Raw genomic sequence first — 20,990 nt, forward strand, 5'->3', positions numbered from 1 at the left:
ACCTATATTGGAATGGACATGAGTAACACCTCTCAAAGAAGAACAGTTATGGAAGGTTAGAAGCTTTTTTTCTTCCTCCCCTTGACTAGTTTTCCAATATGTCCTTTTTTTCTTGATTTTTTTTTTTTTGCTGTTCTTTTGCAGGTAAATAAGGAGTGTGTGCGTGGCCTCTGGGCTGGGCAGCAGCAGGAACTTGTCTTCCTGCGTAACCGTAACCCAGAAAGAGGGAGCATCCAAAATGCAAAGCAGGCTTTGAGAAATATGATCAATTCTTCTTGTGACCAGCCCATTGGATACCCAATCTACGTCTCACCTTTGACTACTTCCTATTCGGATAGCCATGATCAGCTCAAGGAGTTTCTTGGGGGAGCTATCAGTTTGGGAAATATCAGAAACTTCATAGTGTCCACATGGCACAGGTGAGCTATGGGAATGAGTTCTCAAGAGCATTCAGCTATTCAGCAACATCAGTGTCAATGCTAAGATGTTAGTACATCTTAGCAGAGCATAATTTATGGCATTCAATCACAGAAGTGTGGATGCCTCTCGGTATTTTCCCCTTCAATCACAATTGCAACACATGGCCACTGCTATGGCAAGAGTGTTATTCAGCAGGCCACGTGAACAACACAAGAATTTTGTCAATTAGAATATCGCTTCCAATTTTAACAACTCATAAAAAAAATTCTAGGTGGAAACATTATGCCTGGAGTTGTAATCTCAGCTGTGCCAGTGAGGTGCTGTGGGGTTTGAGTGTGTCACTTTTCAATGCCTCAGTTTATTCTGTCCATAAGAGGAGTATAATTATCTACCTCACAAAGGTGTGGGGAAGATTCATGCAGGTCTGGGACTTTAACATGCTTAAATATGTGAGTAGTCCCACTGAAGTAACTGGGACTCTCTCATGAGTAAAATTATGGAAGGCATTAATGCTTTCAAGATTGATGACTTTGTACAGCACTTTGAATATGTAAGCAACATTGTAAATGTTAGTCGGTACTACACGAGTATTTGACTAAATGTAGGTATAACCATGCTGTACACCTACAGTATATAAATACAAATTGGCTGCTTCCTCAAAATTGTGTGGTGTATTTACTGCAAACCGTGATGTATCTCTTCTGCACCCCAAACCACTTCTCCGGCATATTGCTAGAATAACCTGTCACAGTACCATAACAAAGCATTAGACCTAAGCTAATTATACTTCAAAATCCTAGATCAAGAAGCAAAGAGACTGGGAAAGGATTTAGCAATGTATTTGAGAACAGAAGAACAAGGGTAGTACTAGGGACTGGAGGATGAATAAATGTGCTTTCTTTAGTGAGTCTAAATGAGGCGTAGCTTTCCAAGCAACATAGTAAAAATAAAAGCTTACAGGCTCTAACTAACAAATTGATTAGCCCACCTAAATGTTCAAATGCTGGCATGGGTAGTATAAAAATCTCAAAGAACCCTAGCACATCATAGTCACTAAAGTATGTCATAACTGAAATCCATTGCTAAAGCAATAAAAAAAGAAACAGATGAAAAGAGCTAACAGTTTTTTCCTGCTCATTTTAAACATAAAGAGAGAAAAAGTATGAGGAAAAGCCTGAAATTAGAGATCAGATAAATGACTGCCATTATAGACAGAACAGCATAAACTCTGGTGCTAATATGACCACAAAATAGAAGAGCAATAAATTCTAGTATTTGTTATTAAAAGTAATACCACTGAATTCTCAAAGTCACATTTTTAAACAGTTGGTACTACATAAATAAAAGTAAATATCACTTAAATGTTTGTCACGAAAATATTTTTAGTGCTGTCTCAGATAGCAACCTACAAGTTGGGGAAAGCATAGTACAGAAGAAAAAGCAATATAGTTGAAACTGATGTCTGGTCACTTTTTTCTGTTCGCTAATACAGTTGATTCTCATTGTGTTCTCAGATTAAGGAAAGGTTGTGGTGCTGGCTGCAACAGTGGTGGAAACATTGAAGATTCAGATGCTGGAGGTGGGGCTCCCTGCACAAGTAACAATGCAGCTGCCAATGAGTCGCAAAGCAGCATGTCACAAGCAGGAGGGAATTTAATTACAGGGCAGGGCCCTGGAGTGGGACTCCACCCTCCTGTCACATCTCACCCCTCAACATTAGGTAAAACTAACCTAAAGTGTGTATATTATATAAAATACTGGAACTGTACATAGGCTAGCTGTCCCAGAGGGAATGGTATTTTTCACCACTGTAGATCAGGGCTGGGCTACAAGCACAAAATTAATTTGATTCTGTAATGGATTCATATCCCAAAATCACAATGCAGTTTAGCACAGTAGCAGGTCTCTGGACCGCTACTGGAATGGTTTGAGGATTGCAGATCAGGATTGATATGCTGACCAGAGCTGAGTGGGATAACCTTTCATAGCACCTCCCTACAGTATGGCTAACCTACACCAGTTCTACTGTTCCCTTGTGTTCACAAATACCAAACTCATAGTAAGAGTTTTATACATGTGAATATCTGTCTTTTATGCTACTACAACGTTACTGCTACCGTGGAGTAAATTGTCTGTTGCTGCAGGGTTTCAATTAAACAGTACCCAAGAAAGTGCCGTTAGTGATCTAGTGAGGAACTTGAGCACGTGTTTCCCCTTAGGTATAGTTGCTTTCATTTGCCTTTCAAGAAAAATAGAACTATTTTACAGATTAGTACATTGCCAGCTTCTGAATCTTATCATACCATATAGCATTATAAGGTCCATAATTGTGATGGGGTATCTACAACTGGCACCAGAGAGGAGCATTAATTAATTAATTAATATGCATTAAATAACACTAATAAGAGCTAAAATTCTCATGGTTTTTCTTTGCCAACTTCAAATCTAATTAAACATTTCAGAACTAGTTAAAATGGCAGCAATAGTAACTAAGCTTTCTGATGCACATTTAGGAGTGCAGTCAAGCCACATGTTTGACTAAGAATATTTGATGTTCTGAAACACTGCAAATGTTACTGACAGAATTAGACAACGTAGAATGAGAAACCAAATTCTTGAGCATTAAAGAAATACTTCATTAATGCAATAAGAGCTGTGCTCATACTTATCAAGGACACTTACACTTTTGCATCTATGCTCCTAGCAATGTAATATCAGTTTCTTAAACCAGTTAAGATTAATTGAACATATTCAAATATTTCATTGTTGAGAGGACCAGTACATCTTGTCTCTGAAGTATTCTAGGCATTTCTAATATGCCCATCAATTTTGTAGCGAGGTGCAAGAACACTTTTGTGTAAGTGTCTAAAATCTAAAATGTGTGGCAGGCATGTATTAAAACTATCAACTCTCCTGATTCTGTTTTTGTTTTCTTTTAGGCACCAGTCACAGCTCCCACTCTGTGCAGTCAAGCCTTGTCAGACATTCTCCTGCCCGTGCCTCGGTAGCCAGCCATTCATCTTATTGCTACAGCAGTCGCCATTCATCACTTCGCACGTCCACTACAGGCTTTGTGCCTTGCCGACGCTCTTCCACCAGTCAGATATCCCTTCGTAACCTCCCATCCTCCATCCAGTCCCGCCTATCCATGGTGAACCAAATGGAACCCACTAGCCAGACTGGCATTGTCATCGTGCAGCATGGCCTACCCTCTTCCAGCAGCTCCAGCCAAAGCATCCCAGCCTGTAAACAACATGCCCTTGTGGGCTTTCTAGGAACAGAGGGCGGGAATAACGTAATTGATGCACAGTCAGGTGGTAATGCAAGCCCTGCAAACCATATGCAAGCCAAAAGGGATGAAGTTATTTACAGAATCCAGGTGAATCAGCCAGAACAACATGTTAATCTACACTTTTTTAGCCCTTATTTTTTCCCCTCATTACAGTATTTTTATCATCTTACACCTTGTGGTAACTAAATAACACTATCTCTGCCTTCTATCCACACACATGTCCTGGAGTTTCTCAGTGCAGAACAGAAGTGCAGTTATGACTAGAAAGGTTCATCTTTATTTTTCTGAACAGGTGGCGTACTGGAATACTGAGCAATATCTACTCACATTACAGACATGTTTTATTTTAGCACACAGCTGTGAGAGAGTCAGCTAGATTCTGTTCTGCTTCATACATTAACAACAAAATTATAAGCTTAGTTTTGCTTGCGGTATCTTTATTTACTGGTTGTAACATGAAAGGCAGAACAGCTTCCTTTGCAGTGCTGGCAGTTTGTATCTTTTGATTTGCAAACTAAGAAAATTTTCTGTAGAAGTCACTGTAAAAATATTGTCAGTTTCTTTTTCATTGTTCACTTCTTGTTTACTGCCACATACAAAGTCTTTGAGCATGTGCCAGTTCACCATTGATTTAAGTTGCCAGGGGAAATCTTGGTAGTTTTGTTGAAATCTGGAAGTTAAACACAAACTCTAGCTCATGTGGCTTTCAATAAACCCTTGTATATGTTTACAATAGAGTGTTGCTGGGATAAATTTAGAAGAAGTCACTAATAGGACAAAGGTTGTATCCAGCTTGCGTCACATGGTGACAAAACTTAATACCATAGTGAAGCCTGTCTTGGTCATAGTCATTCAGTAACGACGGACAATTGCGAATAAATTTGGCAGGCCTCAGTTTTGTAGCTTTTGTATGCAGGCAGGGGTGGACTAAGTAAAATACAGCTAAGATCTGCTAACGTTCAGGGACGCTCTTTTAAAACTGTTTTTTCCCAAAAATATTTCTTCCGTGTCCCTTCTGTAAACTCATAGTGTGATGGTGGGTATCTAGGCAGCTCCTGCTTGTTCACAAGTTGAGGGAGGTTTTCCACAATGCTTTCCTGCTGGCCTCTTCCAAGTGCAGAAAGCCTGTTAATTTCAAAACACTGGCTGGTGTCTGCTGAGCATCCTAAATGGAACTTCGTTCTTTTACCTAGTGATAAATCCTCTGAGCCTTGTGCTCTCTACATTCCCAAATCTGGAGGCCTGTGCCACTCACGTTTTTTGAAGTGTAGCTCTTAGCTAACTTAGGGCTTGAATCTGCACTACTGAAATCCACTGAAGCTTTGCCATTGACTTTAGTGGGTGCAAGATCAGTCCTTTAAAGAGCAACATTTTTATGAGTAGCATCTAAGGGAACAGTTATGGGTTCACTATTAACCATTAATTGGCTCCATAATAGTCTAAAATCAATTTCTACTTTTCATTTTAGATAATGGATCCCAGCCAAGTACTGGAAGGGATCAACATGTCTAAAAGGAAGGAGCTGCAGTGGCCAGACGAGGTGATACGGCTAAAAGCTGGAAGAAATAGCTGGAAAGACTGGAGTCCTCAGGAAGGCATGGAAGGCCATGTAAGTTTCACTTGGAAGCTGATTTTGTGAATTGGGGGGGAAAAAGTCAACTTTGTTAAAGGTCAGTCTGAAACACTGTGCAGACACCATTCAAAAGGTATATTTGATCATATGCTGATGGAGTAGATGTTCTTTTGAGTTACCACCTGTATGCAAGAAGAAGCCTAGGTCCTCACTTGAACTGGGTGAAATTTCTGAAATCAATCCAAAGGGTGCAAAAGTAGGGTTGTCACGCGATTAAAAAAATTAATCGCACGATTAATCACACTGTTAACCAATCATAGAATACCATTTATTTAAATATTTTTGATGTTTTCTACGTTTTCAAACATACTGATTTCGATTACAACACAGAATACAAAGTGAAGTGTACAGTGCTCATTTTTAAATTACTTTTTATTACAAATATTTGCACTGTAAAAAAACCAAAAGAAATAGTATTTTTCAATTCACCTCATACAAGTACTGTAATGCAATCTCTTTGTCATGGAAGTTGAACTTACAAATGTAGAATTATCTACAAAAAAACTGCTTTCAAAAATAAAACCATGTAAAATTTTTAGAGCCTGCAAGTCCACTCAGTCCTACTTCTTGTTCAGACAAACAAGCTTGTTTACATTTGCAGGAGACAATGCTGCCCTCTTCTTCTTTACAATGTCAACCTGAAAGTGAGAACAGGTATTCTCCTGGCACTGTTGTAGCTGGCATAGCAAGAAATTTATGTGTCAGATGTGCTAATGATTCATAGGTCCCTTCATGCATCAACCACCATTCCAGGGGACATACATCCATGCTGATGACGGGTTCTGCTTGATAACAATCCAAAGCAGTGCGGACTGATGCATATTCATTTTCATTATCTGAGTCAGATTCCACTAGCAGAAGGTTGATTTTCTTTTTTGGTGGTTCGGGTTCTGTGGTTTCCGCATTCGCGTGTTGCTCTTTTAAGACTTTTGAAATCACGCTCCACACCTCATCCCCCTCAGACTTTAGAAGGCACTTCAGATTCTTAAACATTGGGTTGAGTGCTGTAGCTATCTTTAGAAATCTCACATTGGTACCATTGCATTTTGTCACATCTGCAGCAAAAGTGTTATTAAAATGAACAACATATGCTGGGTCATCATCCAAGACTGCTGTAACATGAAATATATGGCAGAATGTGGGTAAAACAGAGTAGGGGACATACAGTTCCCTGACAAGGAGTTCAGTCACAAATTTAATTAACACATTTTTTTTTAACGAGCATCATCAGGATGGAAGCATGTCCTCTGGAATGGTGGCTGAAGCATGAAGGGGCATACAAATGTTTAGCATATCTGGCATGTAAATACCTTGCAATGCCGGCTACAAAAGTGCCATGCAAATGCCTGTTCTCGCTTTCTGGTGATGTCAATAAGAGGGCAGCATTATCTCCTGTAAATGTAAACAAGCTTGTTTGTCTTAGTGATTGGCTGAACAAGAAGTAGGACTGAGTGGACTTTGTAGGCTCTGAAGTTTTACATTGTTTTGTTTTTGAGTGCAATTATGTAAGGGGGGGAAAAAAATCTACATTTGTACGTTGCAGTTTCACAACAAAGAGATTGCTCTTCAGTACTTGTATGAGGTGAATTGAAAAATACTATTTCTTTTATCATTTTTACAGTGCAAATATTTGTAATAAAAAATAATATACATTTTGATTTCAATTACAGCACAATACAATATTTATGAAAATGTAGAAAAACATCCAAAATATTTAATAAATTTCAATTGGTATTCTACTGTTTAATAGTGCAATTAAAACTGTAATTAATCGTGATGAATTTTTTTAATCGCAATTAATTTTTTAGTTAATTGCATGAGTTAACTGCAATTATCGACAGCCCTACACAAAAGACAACAACAAATAAACCTAGAGCAAACCCCTTTATCTGCATTGCATTTAAATTATTGTACTATTCACCCAGCCTTCAGTTTTCCTTTCCTAAAATTATCCACTCCTGAGAGTATGCTAAAGATGAATTTACTAGCCAGCCTTAATATTACAGGAATTGCTTGGTTAATGGTATTTGGCTTTAAATCAAATCACTATAATGCAAATAGAGTTGAGTCAATTATGTTTAAATGTCACTTTGTTAGATAACACAATTAGGGCTCCAGTTCATTTCTGTATATTAAAAGGAAGTTCTGAGATTCAACTGAAAACAAAGATATAGTCTAAGTTTTTTCCAGTGGCGTATTAATTATAATCCCCCTTCTCCTCCTCCGCTGTTAGAGCTGCAACTTCAGCTTTCACTGCACCTAGTGGAGAGGATTATTGTGTACTGAAATAGTTTCCTTTCTAGAAAACTGCAACTCTACCTTTCAGAAATCTCATCATTTTACTTATACACAGTCATTCATTCCTGGATCAGTGCTTGGCCCCAACAGGGGTGTTCTTCAAGATCACTATAATATTCAGAGCTGAATGATACAATCAAATAAGTCAGAATGCCCTTAAATGTAAAAGGCATAAGAGCTACCAGGGAAGACACACTACTACTCTAAAATCGTGTGCATGTATTGATTGGCACTGGGAACAAGTACATCTCTACCTCGATATAACGCTGTATTGAACTTGCTTTGATCCACCAGAGTGCGCAGCCCCGCCCCCCCCCCGGAGCACTGCTTTACCGCGTTATATCCGAATTCATGTTATATTGGGTGGCGTTATATCGAGGTAGCAGTGTACTTCCTAATGCTTAGCAGTTCAGACTTCCCACATAGGCATTCAGTGGTATGCATTAGAAAATAAACTGGGGGAGGTTGCAGCCTCCACTCCCCCCAAGCATCCAGGAAGCTATTCCAGGGAGGCTGGGTATTGAGATTCTCTTAGAAATACACAGTTTTATAAAATCTTTGATCCACCCTACCCCAGTTCTTTTCAATCAGCCCTGAGAAGCCTAAGGAGACTTTTTAAAACATCCTAAACTTTCTTGTAGGGCTTGTCATATGGGAAACTTTGTCCTGAAGGAAAAAACATTCTTTGAGTTGGCAGCCAAAAATGCAACATACTTTTTCCTTGTAGCACCTTTCAACAAAGACTCTCAAAGTGTTTTATGAAGATGGTAAAAACTTATGCCTATTGGGGAAGAGAGGGAAGAAAGAGAAGTGCAGAGTAGTTACAACTTGTTCAAGGGCAGATAGTGGCAGCAGGGAAATGAACTCGACACCCAGTGCTCTGTTCTAACCACTATTACGGTGTCTTATGCTTAGAAGTATTGGCTTCCATGAACAGCTAGAGTCTAACTTGATTTTTAGGTGTGTGAATGAAGAACACAGAAATAAATTCCCCTTGTCCTTGACTGAATTTGTATTGCCATTGGGAGTCCACTCTTATGGTTCATGTACATTAAATCTAAGCTGTAAACTTGACTTAATACAGCAGCTGCTAGTGGTATTGTATATAAGACACAATAAGCAAACTAAGGGTCTAGGTTGTTAATACTGTGCCTTCTAGTTTTGGAACTTACTGTGTTAGTCATTGCAGATAAGGAATATCCTAGTGATAATGCATATCATTCTGAGTACTCCTTGGCAGTTGGCCAGTGTCACTTGGCAATTGCTTCCAAGGAATTTGTTAACTGGCCTTGCTTGTCACAGGATGCCATCATCTACACTGTTTGATGATAAGAAGGTGGTTAAAAAGAGAGGGTTTGAAAGTTAGAATAAGCTGCTGATCTAAATGTTTATTTCTATTAATATTTGTGTGAATAGTTCTGTTTAGTAATTCTGGAGCATTACTTCCTTTCTGGAACATAGTGCTAGCGGTTTTTCTCTAGGATGGTGTCTTTTAACCTGGGGAAAGAGGGAGGGCACTCCCTCCAGGAGTATGCATAGAAGGAGTTGTGTGGTAAAACCTTCATGACATTAGATCTACTCCAACTCCCTATAACAAACTTGCTGCTGTTGGTAAAGTTCACTTGAAACTCACTTCTCAGTGGTTTGAGCATTGGCCTGCTAAACCCAGGGTTGTGAGTTCAATCCTTGAGGGAGCCACTTAGGGATCTGGGGCAAAAATTGGTCCTGCTAGTGAAGGCAGGGGGCTGGACTCGATGACCTTTTGAGGTCCCTTCCAGTTCTATGAGATAGGTATATCTCCTTTTGCAGTCTTTTAATGCAACTGAGCAGGGGAGATGCTCGTGCACGCTGGGACACAAGAAGAAGCTTAGTAGCCAAAGGCACTGTCTGAAAACTCTCAAAACATCCAGCTCAGCTGCAGGAGCGTGTGTCCTGGACCACTGAGCAACTAATAAGCACACCCCCACACCAAGTAGCGCGTAGCTTTCTGTTGAGTAACCAGGGGGAAGAGAATAGCTTTCAGAGGGAGTAACGAGGGAGAGAAGAAGTGAACCAGAGCAGAAACGAACAAAAAGAAAGGGGAAAAGGTTTGGAGGGGAGAGTGAAGAATGAATGGATAGAATCTGTTTTTGGACACTGCATGATGGGACATGAGATGGGCAGGACCAGAGCTCCCACAATGAAGGGTTCAGAACCTCTGCTCTAAGATCTGTGTGTGTCTTCTGTACCTGGTTTGTAAGCTGTGTTTCAAAAAAATTGTAGAAATTACTTGGGTTTTTGTTTGAGATGTTCTGTACACTGGCTTTCAGAAAGTAAGTATTAATTCTCCTGTGATCACTGAGGGGTTTTTGTTGGCCCCTACAATTATACTTTTTTTTTAAAATTATGCTTTTAAAGGTGACTTAACTGAATTGGTCTCAAATTTCTCAACATTATGTGCATCCTGCTTCTTTCCTAAATGTGCTTCTGCTTTTCTATTAAATACAATACAGTACCCTGCCTTGTGAAAGTGTGTTAAATGTATACCAAAATAGCACAGATTTTCTTGGTTGAAGAAATGCAGTTTAACAAAGCTCCTGCACAGACAGCAAATAATGCTTCTGAAATCCTGTTCCTTTCTGTGGTATCTTGTGAATAATTTGTAGAGGTAGAGAACAAACCTGTGTTTCTGAAAGTCTCTTTTGGGGAGGAGTGTAATATTTCACGTCTCATTGGTCTAAATCATTAGAGCATCACTATAACCTAAATAGCAGTTTGTTCACTGCAGTGCACCAAAATAATTTGGGACTCTTTATTTTCACTGTAAATGGAGCCTCATTATATCCAAGTTCCTCCTTGTCTTCCCCCACCCCTCAGCTCTTCGCTGAGTTTGCAGTGGTTACATGGGGTCTGGTTTGGATTATCTTGATTCCTCTTGCTGAAATCCCACCCCAGCTGTTCTTTACAATTTATATGTAACAGTTTAAGCTTGATGAGTGTGTTTTTAAACAGACTTAAGTATTCTTTTAACACTCCACTGAGATGAATGACAGAAAGTAAACCTCTGAGTTTTCATCCTTTACTGCTATAGATACAAAAACACAGGGGTGTAGTAATACGCAGTAGGAAGGACTGTCTTCATCTTTTGTATCTAGAGGGCTAGAAAACTCTATGGTTGTAGGAAAACCAAAAAGAAAAGCTAAGATTCTGCAGAGCACAGAAGAGTAAAGTCTTACCTCCTTTATAGGCCACTTCCCTCAAAATACGTCGTCCTCAGATTGGATTTTGTGTGCCAAACAGCATTTCTCTAGTTATTTAGTGTATTTCCAAGCTTTCCTTCCTGGCATAAAGAGATTATAGCAGATTTTGAGGAAGTATTACAAGAATAATATATCCATGGATATATTAGCATTGAAAAATGTGTGGTTAGGTTGTATGACATTTTCAGTAGTTTTGCCTCTGCCCTGTTATGGTACAGAACTATAAATCAACACCATGAAATGGCAGTAATCCGTGTGGAACTAACCTTTCATATTGTTATGATTGCCTTCTCCAGGTGATTCACCGCTGGGTGCCTTGCAGCAGAGATCCAGGGAGTAGGTCCCACATAGATAAAACCATCCTGCTGGTCCAGATTGAAGACAAATATGTTGCTGTGGTTGAAACTGGAGTCCTAGAACTTGGGGCTGAAGTGTGAGCCACACTGATAATTAAACTTCCCCTCCTCCAAGGATTCAGAAGAGAGGAGGGGTCAGGAGAGGATGCTTCCCGGGCATGAAACTTTAGGACTTGAAAACAGGGGGCTTGTAGAAGGCCCTTCCCCAAAATAAAGAAGTGTAAGAGCTGAGTTTTTTTAAGTTGTTAGCTGCTGAGGAAACATTTGCATGAAGGGAAAAGATTTGTTGAGACATCATTTTTGTTTTGAAACTTTGTTTTATGCATTGTGTATTGCTTTAAATCAACAAACTTCAGTTCTAAAATAGGAGCGCCTCATATTTTTCTATTGCTTTGCCAAAAATTGCCATGTTTTGTCACAGAGGATGTGGCGTCCATTCACCTTATTTAAAGAAAGTGACTAGCATACAAACCTTTGGTTCAGCGTAAAGCTGTATAGAGGTTTTATGTATGGCGAAGAGACTGAACAGACATATAGATGATCTTCTTCCTTGTGAGCTAAAATCTTTAATGAGAGAACTGCACTAATTTTTTACAGCGATGCACTAAAATATCTGAGATTGCTCAGAACATTTATTTATATATAAATAAAATATTATTTAAATTGCCTTTGGGATTAATCCCCTCCCTCTCCATATACATGTTGACAGTAAAAGCTGTGCCAAGGATTCTGTTTGGTTCAATAGTCTGTATTTCATATCAGCGCATTGCATCCTTTTCAGAATAAATGGCAGAATACCAAATATCTAGTAATGTACCTGAATATCCCCATAACTATATCAAAGGCTATTTTGGTTGTGGTGCATCAGTCATCTGTACAACATATTCAGCTTTAAAGTGGGTCCCAATGCACTAATTTGCATCCTTTGTCTCCCTTAGATAGTCCTGACTTCTCTACTCCTTTACACCTGGAGCTAACTCAGTTATACTGACGGCTCTTCTCTGGAAAAGGCACTTGATTTTTGAGGGAGGTAGAGGTGAATCTTAGTCCATGATCCATGTCTATTTTCTGCGACCTTGAAGGTTTTCAGATTCAATCCAGTTAAACAACTGAGGTTTGGCTGGTATTTTTTTTTAAAAGGAATTATAGAGGAGGCACAGCCCTAAACTGTTGTATCATTTTTACCATCTCACCTTTCCTTTCCCTCTAGTCTTCATTCTTTTCTATGACTTGAATTTTATTTTCAATGATTATATATTCTATGTAACTGTAATTTGAGTATTTATAACTGTGAAGTTCAATTATTCATGTGTTACATATCCTAGGTTTTATTGTGTTTTTTAAAATGTGTTATTCAGGGAAACAAGTAACTCAAATTTACCATGGAGGTGTGAGGAGAAAACTTCAGTTTAGAATTAAGTTGCAGCTCCTCTGACTTGATTCTCTTAATCCATGAGAAAAATGTACATGTTGTGATTGTTTCCTGTCTCTGATCTGGAATTATACTCAGTTCTGCAGAGAACTTTACACAGTCCTAGCTTTTGAGAGCAGCCATCTTCTCTCCCCCATCATTACCTCTTCTTCCTAGGTAGTATAACTGGGGGAGACTTTTAGCAGATTGCAGGGGATGTGTTGCAATTATTTCTCTGTCAGCACTGAAATCTAGTCCATTATATACTTATGTAAGAGTAAATATACAAGGGGTAAGGAAAATGTAGGAAGCAAATGCCTACTGCAAAGCATTGTTGATATTCTGACTCAAGTTACTATATGCTTTTAGCTATGAAAAAGTAGCCTTTTCTATGCCTAGTGTCTGGTCAGTTATGAATCCTATTCCTAGTGCACTGTTGTAGGGCTTTGCTTATGTTGTATACTATGCAAAGCTTGTACACTTTATGTACTGTGCATTTTACAATTGCATATTACTGTACAGTTTATACATATGCAGTATTTAATCTTTGCATAAATGCACAGTTCAGAATCTACCACCTTAGAAATCATTTTTCTGTTCCAAACACCTTCCCAAACGTGCACATGATAGTGTGGTTACATTTATCTCCTAGTTATCTGAAAACATAGTGAAGTAGCTGACTTCATTGGCAGTTTTGTAGCTTTGCTGTCATGAGTGAAGAAAATTTCTGTTTGAGTTGAACACATTTTTAATGAAGGTTTGTACTTTTATGCTCTTTCTCTGCTGACAATTACAAGATCCATTTCCTTGATCAGTTGGAATATTGTTTCACAAAGACGAACGAATGAGCATCCTCTCTGGGGATTTTGGTGTTCATACAAGGGTTCTTTACTGTTCTGATGCCTTGAGAGAATCAGATGCTTAAAAAGCAAAGTAAATACATACAGCCCATTATAAAAAATCACAACTTGGATGAAGCACCTCTTCAAATATGGTTTTTATGTGCAATCTCTGTTACTCTCTCTTGGGCAAGAAACAAGTCCATTCCTAATAATATGCTTTGAGGCTATATAAAAATACTACAGTAACACTTTATTATTCAAAGTTAAATTAAAAGGTAAAGTTTAGAAGAACCAAGGCATGTCTTAAACAGTAAATATGACTTGTGGATCTCTATTTTTAATCTTAAGGTTTCCAATCTGTTGACATTTGAAGACCGATTGCAACGTTGTTAGTTAACAGGTTAATAGCTTCTGCTGAAAGCGTTATTAGTAAGTCTGTGTGATGTCATTCAGATAGTTGTATTTCACCGACACCAAAACTGCTTGTAAATCCTAATAATTTACTATTTACTGTTTTCAGATATGCTCACTAAAAATCAGCTAATTGCAATTTTACCCTTCCATACGGCTTTTAAAAATTATCTCTGTCACTGTACAATATTCCAGTTACTTGGTTATAAAGTCCTTAAATTATCTCAATTATTTTATATTGGATTGTCTGTTAATTTGTATAAAATTAGTGGGCTCTTGATTTCATGATGGACAAAACCTACCCAAATTCTTCTGACTCCAAATATGTTAGGTCAGCCTGTGCTCCAGCAAGATTTATTTTAAATTGATTGCTATGCTTTCATTTTTGTGGTGGTGTAATTGTTAGGAGTTAATACTGAGGCATAAGAATTTTTTATTTTTGAGGGGCAGTGGAAGCACTGAATATTCTCACATTGTTGTCCTACCAGACTAGAGTGTCATGGCTGTAGAATAGAGTTCTTAAACTTTCTCAGTCCAACATGGAAACTTCAGCCTTGTAGAAAGGTGGTGGCAGGGTTTCACTCCTATCCTCTGGCAGCATTGTGTGTTGCTGGTATTTTGCTGTATTAACATTCCAGTTAAGACTAGCTTTGTAGTGTCCTGGAATATGGATCCACATCTACTTTGTTTCTGTAAGTAGATTTCTCTAAAGGTGGTATCTATAGATAAATACATTAAGGGCTTACTGCTGAGCTAAAATGAATATTTAAGTACAGAAATACACTGAATGTCTGTACTAAGCAGATTGCAGGGGCATTCAGCAGCAAAATACAATTAAAGTTAACTTAAATTCTTGAATTCCTCCTCTCCCACACTAGCTACCTGTGAAAACTTTTGATACTTCCTGGTTTTGCTAATGACATCCCAGAATGAAAATGACCACCACTGATACCTGAATTTCTACGCAACTCATGGTATCTGTGATGTCATGGAGTGATGGATTAATTCTGGGATCTCTCTGCAAACCAGGAAGTGCCAGAGGATTTCACAATGGGGTTGAGGGAGGAAGGATTTTAAAAAAGGTAAGTAGTTGAATGGCCCTATATCCTGTTTAGTGGGGCACTTGGCACATTTCTGACCTTGACTCAATTTTCATATTAGCTCTTTGCAGTTCATCTCCAGTCCTTCCTCTACCCCATTCTGCTTTCTGTGAGATGGTGATCTTTTAGGGCAGACCCTAGGTGAATAATTAACTGAAAATTCAGAATAGATATGCTGTGGTATTAGTGCCTTTGGCAATTTGTGGCAGATGCCCTAAAAGTTTTGCCTTGGGGAATAATATCCAACTGTGAATCACTTCACTGATACCACATCCAAGAGACTAAATGACCCAGTGGTGTAGATACATAACTTATACTTTTTGAAGACCTTTATTAATAGAGAATGGACTCTCCCTCCACAAACTGGAGTAGAACAACTTGGATTTCTTATAATGAATAATCATTCAAAATATGTAAGTAACTCATATTGGATATCTGGTTAAACCACCACAGGTTTTATGTAGCTAATTTTATTAAGGGGATTTTATACCTATTATATAGGCTTTAACTCTTCTTCTTGTCTGGCATTACTCAGTCCATGATAGCCTGATGTTGTTCACTCAGTGAAGCTAGACAGTGTAAGAAATTAGTTGTATTTATGTGCCTTAATAAAACAATGGTTACATAACACCTTGGTGGGAACTACAGTACATTACTTGTTTCACCTCAGTGTTGTATACGTATATTTCCAAGAAAAATGATTTAAGATGGCTGCTCCAAAAGACTTCAGGAGTATATGTACATCACTTAGTCACAAACATTTGAATACAAGCAATCTAATAATTTCTGGTGTACAGTTTGAATATATAACCTCTGGTAAATTCAATCATCCCGTGACTTTGATAGACAGACATCATAGAGCTGAATGTTAACTTGTTCCATAAGGACCCTAAGTACGCCTGACAATGAGCTGCTGATTAGAAAATTGAGGGAGGAGGGGAATAAAACATAGATGGGGAGAGTGGGTTTAGTTTTGAATGGGCTATGAAAAATACACATTGCCTCTACCAGCATATGGATATCTTGCCAGGGATAGGGATACATGTACTTGCGTGTGTCTGTAAGCGTGTATGTGTCTGCGTGTGTGTTATTGAAAACCGCCTGTAAATATTGTAGTTGTTTAAAATGGAAAAAGCAGAGATTTTTTTGCAATGTGTTGTATCAAAAAGGACAGTATTGACAGTGAAGAAACACTGAGAAATAAAATTTTCTTTTTTCATTTGTGCTGTTCATTTCTTGCATTTTCACTTCATCTTCCATGGGATGCCAACCTTGCAAATGACTATAAAGAACTGCTTTTTTTAAAATTATACCTCAGTATATCACTCAGTTCCCCATTTATTATGAATAAGGCTCCATGTTTGTCATGGAGGTCACAGAGCTCACGGTTTTCGTGACTTTCCGTGACTTCTGCAGCAGCCCGTACGGCTGGCCCAGGAGCCACTTGAGCAGCCCTTGGGCCAGTCGCTTCCCAGGAGTTGGGTAGGGAACTTGTCCCCCCCGCCCCCAGTTTTAGTCAGGGGTATATAGTAAAAGTCATGGTCAGGTCATAGGCCGTCACCCGTCCATGACTTTTACTAAAAATACCCATGACTAAAATGTAGCCTTCATTCTGAAGGAACCCCTGGTATATTAAACTGAGTTCCCTTACTCTGTACTAGGCGTTGACACATTTAGATGTTACCTATTAGTTAATACAAGCGTTGCCCCAACCACTTCTACTTCATAGTTATATTTACAGTATGTCACTTAAAATCCTGCCCATCAGCATTGTTTCTGAGCACCTCTGTATATTATGGACATCAAATCTGTTAACAAATATTAACCACATGTAGGCTTTACCCCTTAACTCAAGAATAATTCCACTGTCCTTTGCCACAAGACACTAGTGCTAAATCTAGGCTTCTTTAGTAATGGATTCATACAGTCCCCTAAAGCTAAAAATGTGTCTCACCAAGAGGGAAGGCCCTTTTATAGATTCTAGGACTGGAAGGGACCTCGAGAGGTCATCGAGTCCAGTCCCCTGCCCTCATGGCAGGACCAAATACTGTCTAGACCATCCCTGATAGACATTTATCTAACCTACTCTTAAATATCTCCAGAGATGGAGATTCCACAACCTCCCTAGGCAGTTTATTCCAGTGTTTAACCACCCTGACACTTAGGAACTTTTTCCTAATGTCCAACCTAAACCTCCCTTGCTGCAATTTAAGCCCATTGCTTCTTGTTCTATCCTTAGAGGCTAAGGTGAACAAGTTTTCTCCCTCCTCCTTATGACACCCTTTTAGATACCTGAAAACTGCTATCATGTCCCCTCTCAGTCTTCTCTTTTCCAAACTAAACAAACCCAATTCTTTCAGCCTTCCTTCATAGGTCATGTTCTCAAGACCTTTAATCATTCTTGTTGCTCTTCTCTGGACCCTCTCCAATTTCTCCACATCTTTCTTGAAATGCGGTGCCCAGAACTGTACACAATACTCCAGTTGAGGCCTAACCAGCGCAGAGTAGAGCGGAAGAATGACTTCTCATGTCTTGCTCACAACATACCTGTTAATACATCCCAGAAGGTTTGCTTTTTTTGCAACAGCATCACACTGTTGACTCATATTTAGCTTGTGGTCAACTATAACCCCTAGATCCCTTTCTGCCATACTCCTTCCTAGACACTCTTCCCATTCTGTATGTGTGAAACTGATTGTTCCTTCCTAAGTGGAGCACTTTGCATTTGTCTTTGTTAAACTTCATCCTGTTTACCTCAGACCATTTCTCCAATTTGTCCAGATCATTTTGAATTATGACCCTGTCCTCCAAAGCAGTTGCAATCCCTCCCAGTTTGGTATCATCCGCAAACTTAATAAGCATACTTTCTATGCCAATATCTAAGTCGTTAATGAAGATATTGAACAGAGGTGGTCCCAAAACAGACCCCTGCGGAACCCCACTTGTTATGCCTTTCCAGCAGGATTGGGAACCATTAATAACAACTCTGAGTACGGTTATCCAGCCAGTTATGCACCCACCTTATAGTAGCCCCATCTAAATTGTATTTGCCTAGTTTATCGATAAGAATATCATGCGAGACCATATCAAATGCCTTACTAAAGTCTAGGTATACCCCATCCACAGCTTCTCCCTTATCAACAAGACTCGTTATCCTATCAAAGAAAGCTATCAGATTGGTTTGACACGATTTGTTCTTTACAAATCCATGCTGGCTATTCCCTATCACCTTACCACCTTCCAAGTGTTTGCAGATGATTTCCTTAATTACTTGCTCCATTATCTTTCCTGGCACAGAAGTTAAACTAACTGGTCTGTAGTTTCCTGGGTTGTTTTTATTTCCCTTTTTATAGATGGGCACTATATTTGCCCTTTTCCAGTCTTCTGGAATCTCTCCCGTCTCCCATGATTTTCCAAAGATAATAGCTAGAGGCTCAGATACCTCCTCTATTAGCTCCTTGAGTATTCTAGGATGCATTTCATCAGGCCCTGGTGACTTGCAGGCATCTAACTTTTCTAAGTGATTTTTAACTTGTTCTTTTTAAATTTTATCTGCTAAACCTACCCCCTTCCCATTAGCATTCATTAGGTTAGGCATTCCTTCAGACTTCTCGGTGAAGACCGAAACAAAGAAGTCATTAAGCATCTCTGCCATTTCCAAGTTACTGTTTCTCCCTCTTCACTGAGCAATGGGCCTACCCTGTCTTTGGTCTTCCTCTTGCTTCTAATGTATTGATAAAAAGTCTTCTTGTTTCCCTTTATTCCCGTAGCTAATTTGAGCTCATTTTGTGCCTTTGCCTTTCTAATCTTGCCCCTGCATTCCTGTGTTGTTTGCCTATATTCAACCTTTGTAATCTGTCCTAGTTTGCATTTTTTATATGACTCCTTATTTTTTAGATCATGCAAGATCTCGTGGTTAAGCCAAGGTGGTCTTTTGCCACATTTTCTATCTTTCCTAACCAGCGGAATAGCTTGCTTTTGGGCCCTTAATAGTGTCCCTTTGAAAAACTGCCAACTCTCCTCAGTTGTTTTTCCCCTCAGTCTTGATTCCCATGGGACCTTACCTATCAGCTCTCTGAGCTTACCAAAATCCGCCTTCCTGAAATCCATTGTCTCTATTTTGCTGTTCTCCCTTCTACCCTTCCTTAGAATTGCAAACTCTATGATTTCATGATCACTTTCACCCAGGCTGCCTTCTACTTTCAAATTCTCAATGAGTTCCTCCCTATTTGTTAAAATCAAGTCTAGAACAGCTTCCCCCCTAGTAGCTTTTTCAACCTTCTGAAATAAAAAGTTGTCTGCAATGCAGTCCAAGAATTTGTTGGATAGTCTGTGTCCCGCTGTGTTATTTTCCCAACATATATTTGGATAGTTGAAGTCTCCCATCACTACCAAATCTTGGGCTTTGGATGATTTTGTTAGTTGTTTAAAAAAAGCCTCATCCACCTCTTCCACCTGGTTAGGTGGCCTGTAGTAGACTCCTAGCATGACATCACCCTTGTTTTTTACCTCTTTTAGCCTAACCCAGAGACTCTCAACACTTCCATCTCCTATGTCCATCTCCACCTCAGTCCAAGTGTGTACATTTTTAATATATAAGGCAACACCTCCTCCCTTTTTCCCGTCTATCCTTCCTGAGCAAGCTGTATCCATCCACACCAACATTCCAATCATGTGTATTATCCCACCAAGTTTCAGTGATGCCAACAATGTCATAGTTGTATTTATTTATTAGCACTTCCAGTTCTTCCTGCTTATTACCCATACTTCTCGCATTTGTATATAGGCATCTAAGATACTGGTTCGATCTTGCCTCCCAGTTTTGCCCTGATCCTCCTTTCTCTCTGCCATTATAGCCCACACTCCCTCTTGTTTCCGACCCATCTCCCAGGTTTCCATGTTCCCCACTTACCTGTGGGCTTTGCTCACCTGTCCCCGTCGAACCTAGTTTAAAGCCCTCCTCACTAGGTTAGCCAGTCTGTGTCCAAATAGGGTCTTTCCCCTCCTCGAAAAGTGAACGCCATCTCTGCCTAGCAGTCCTTCCTCGAATAGCATCCCGTGGTCAAGGAAGCCAAAGCCCTCCTGGCAACACCATCTTCGCAACCAGGCATTCACCTCCATGATGCATCTGTCTCTGCCCAGGCCACTACCTTTGACAGGAAGAATCGAAGAGAATACCACCTGCGCTCCAAACTCCTTCACCCATACTCCCAGAGCCCTGTAGTCACTCTTGATCCGCTCAGTGTCACACCTCGCAGTATCATTTGTGCCCACATGGATGAGTAGCATGGGGTAGTAGTCAGAGGGCTGGATAATCCTCGACAATGCCTCCGTAACATTTCGGATACGGGCCCCCAGCAGGCAGCATACCTTCCGAGATGAAATGTCAGGGCGACAGATGGGCACCTCCATCCCCCTCAGCAGAGAGTCTCCGACCACCACTACCCTACGTTTCCTATTCGCAGTGGTGGCAGCAGACCTCCCAGCCTTAGGGGTACGAGGCTTCTCCTCATTTACTGTAGGGGGTGATTCCTTCTCTCCTGTATCAAGAAGAGCATAACGGTTACCTATTACCACGGCGGGAGGGTTCGGAGCAGGGGTGAAGCACTGCCTGCTGCCAGAAGTAACCAGCTGCCAGTGTCCACCCTGAGCCCTCTCCTTCTCCACCAGTGGTGTATCAGCAGTCCTGTGTACTGGGACAGCTACCTCAGCTGTCTCCACATGGACACTGTCCAGGAATTGCTCATGGATTCGGATGCTCCTCAACCTAGCCACCTCCTCCTGTAGCTCTCCCACATGCTGCCTGAGAGATTCCACCAGCAGGCACCTTTCACATTGGATGGTCCCCCCAGCCTGGATATCAGTAAGTGGAAATTGCAAGTTACAGTCTCTGCAAAACCACACCAGGATCTGGGTAGAAGCATCAGTAACTATTAAGTTTGTGTACCTATAGCTAATTTCAGTAGGTAAAGATGATAGTAACTCAGG

General features: G+C 39.8%; 1 protein-coding gene across 2 annotated transcripts in view; it reads left to right on the top strand.

Moving 5' to 3' along the window:
- PCNX1 (pecanex 1) overlaps positions 1-11,402 on the top strand; it is a 129,691-nt gene extending 118,289 nt beyond the window's left edge. For both annotated transcript variants that reach the window (XM_024218807.3, XM_024218806.3), the window contains 5 exons: positions 145-419; positions 1,935-2,140; positions 3,360-3,799; positions 5,181-5,321; positions 11,179-11,402. In XM_024218807.3, coding sequence (XP_024074575.2) covers positions 145-419; positions 1,935-2,140; positions 3,360-3,799; positions 5,181-5,321; positions 11,179-11,319 — 1,203 coding nt within the window. In that variant the 3' untranslated portion in view covers positions 11,320-11,402. The remainder of the gene's footprint in view (positions 1-144; positions 420-1,934; positions 2,141-3,359; positions 3,800-5,180; positions 5,322-11,178) is intronic.
- The last annotated feature ends 9,588 nt before the right edge of the window (positions 11,403-20,990 follow it).

Source organism: Terrapene carolina, unplaced genomic scaffold (genome assembly GCF_002925995.2).
Source record: "Terrapene carolina triunguis isolate 2854851 unplaced genomic scaffold, T_m_triunguis-2.0 Scaffold96, whole genome shotgun sequence".
Taxonomy (NCBI): Eukaryota; Metazoa; Chordata; order Testudines; family Emydidae; genus Terrapene; species Terrapene triunguis.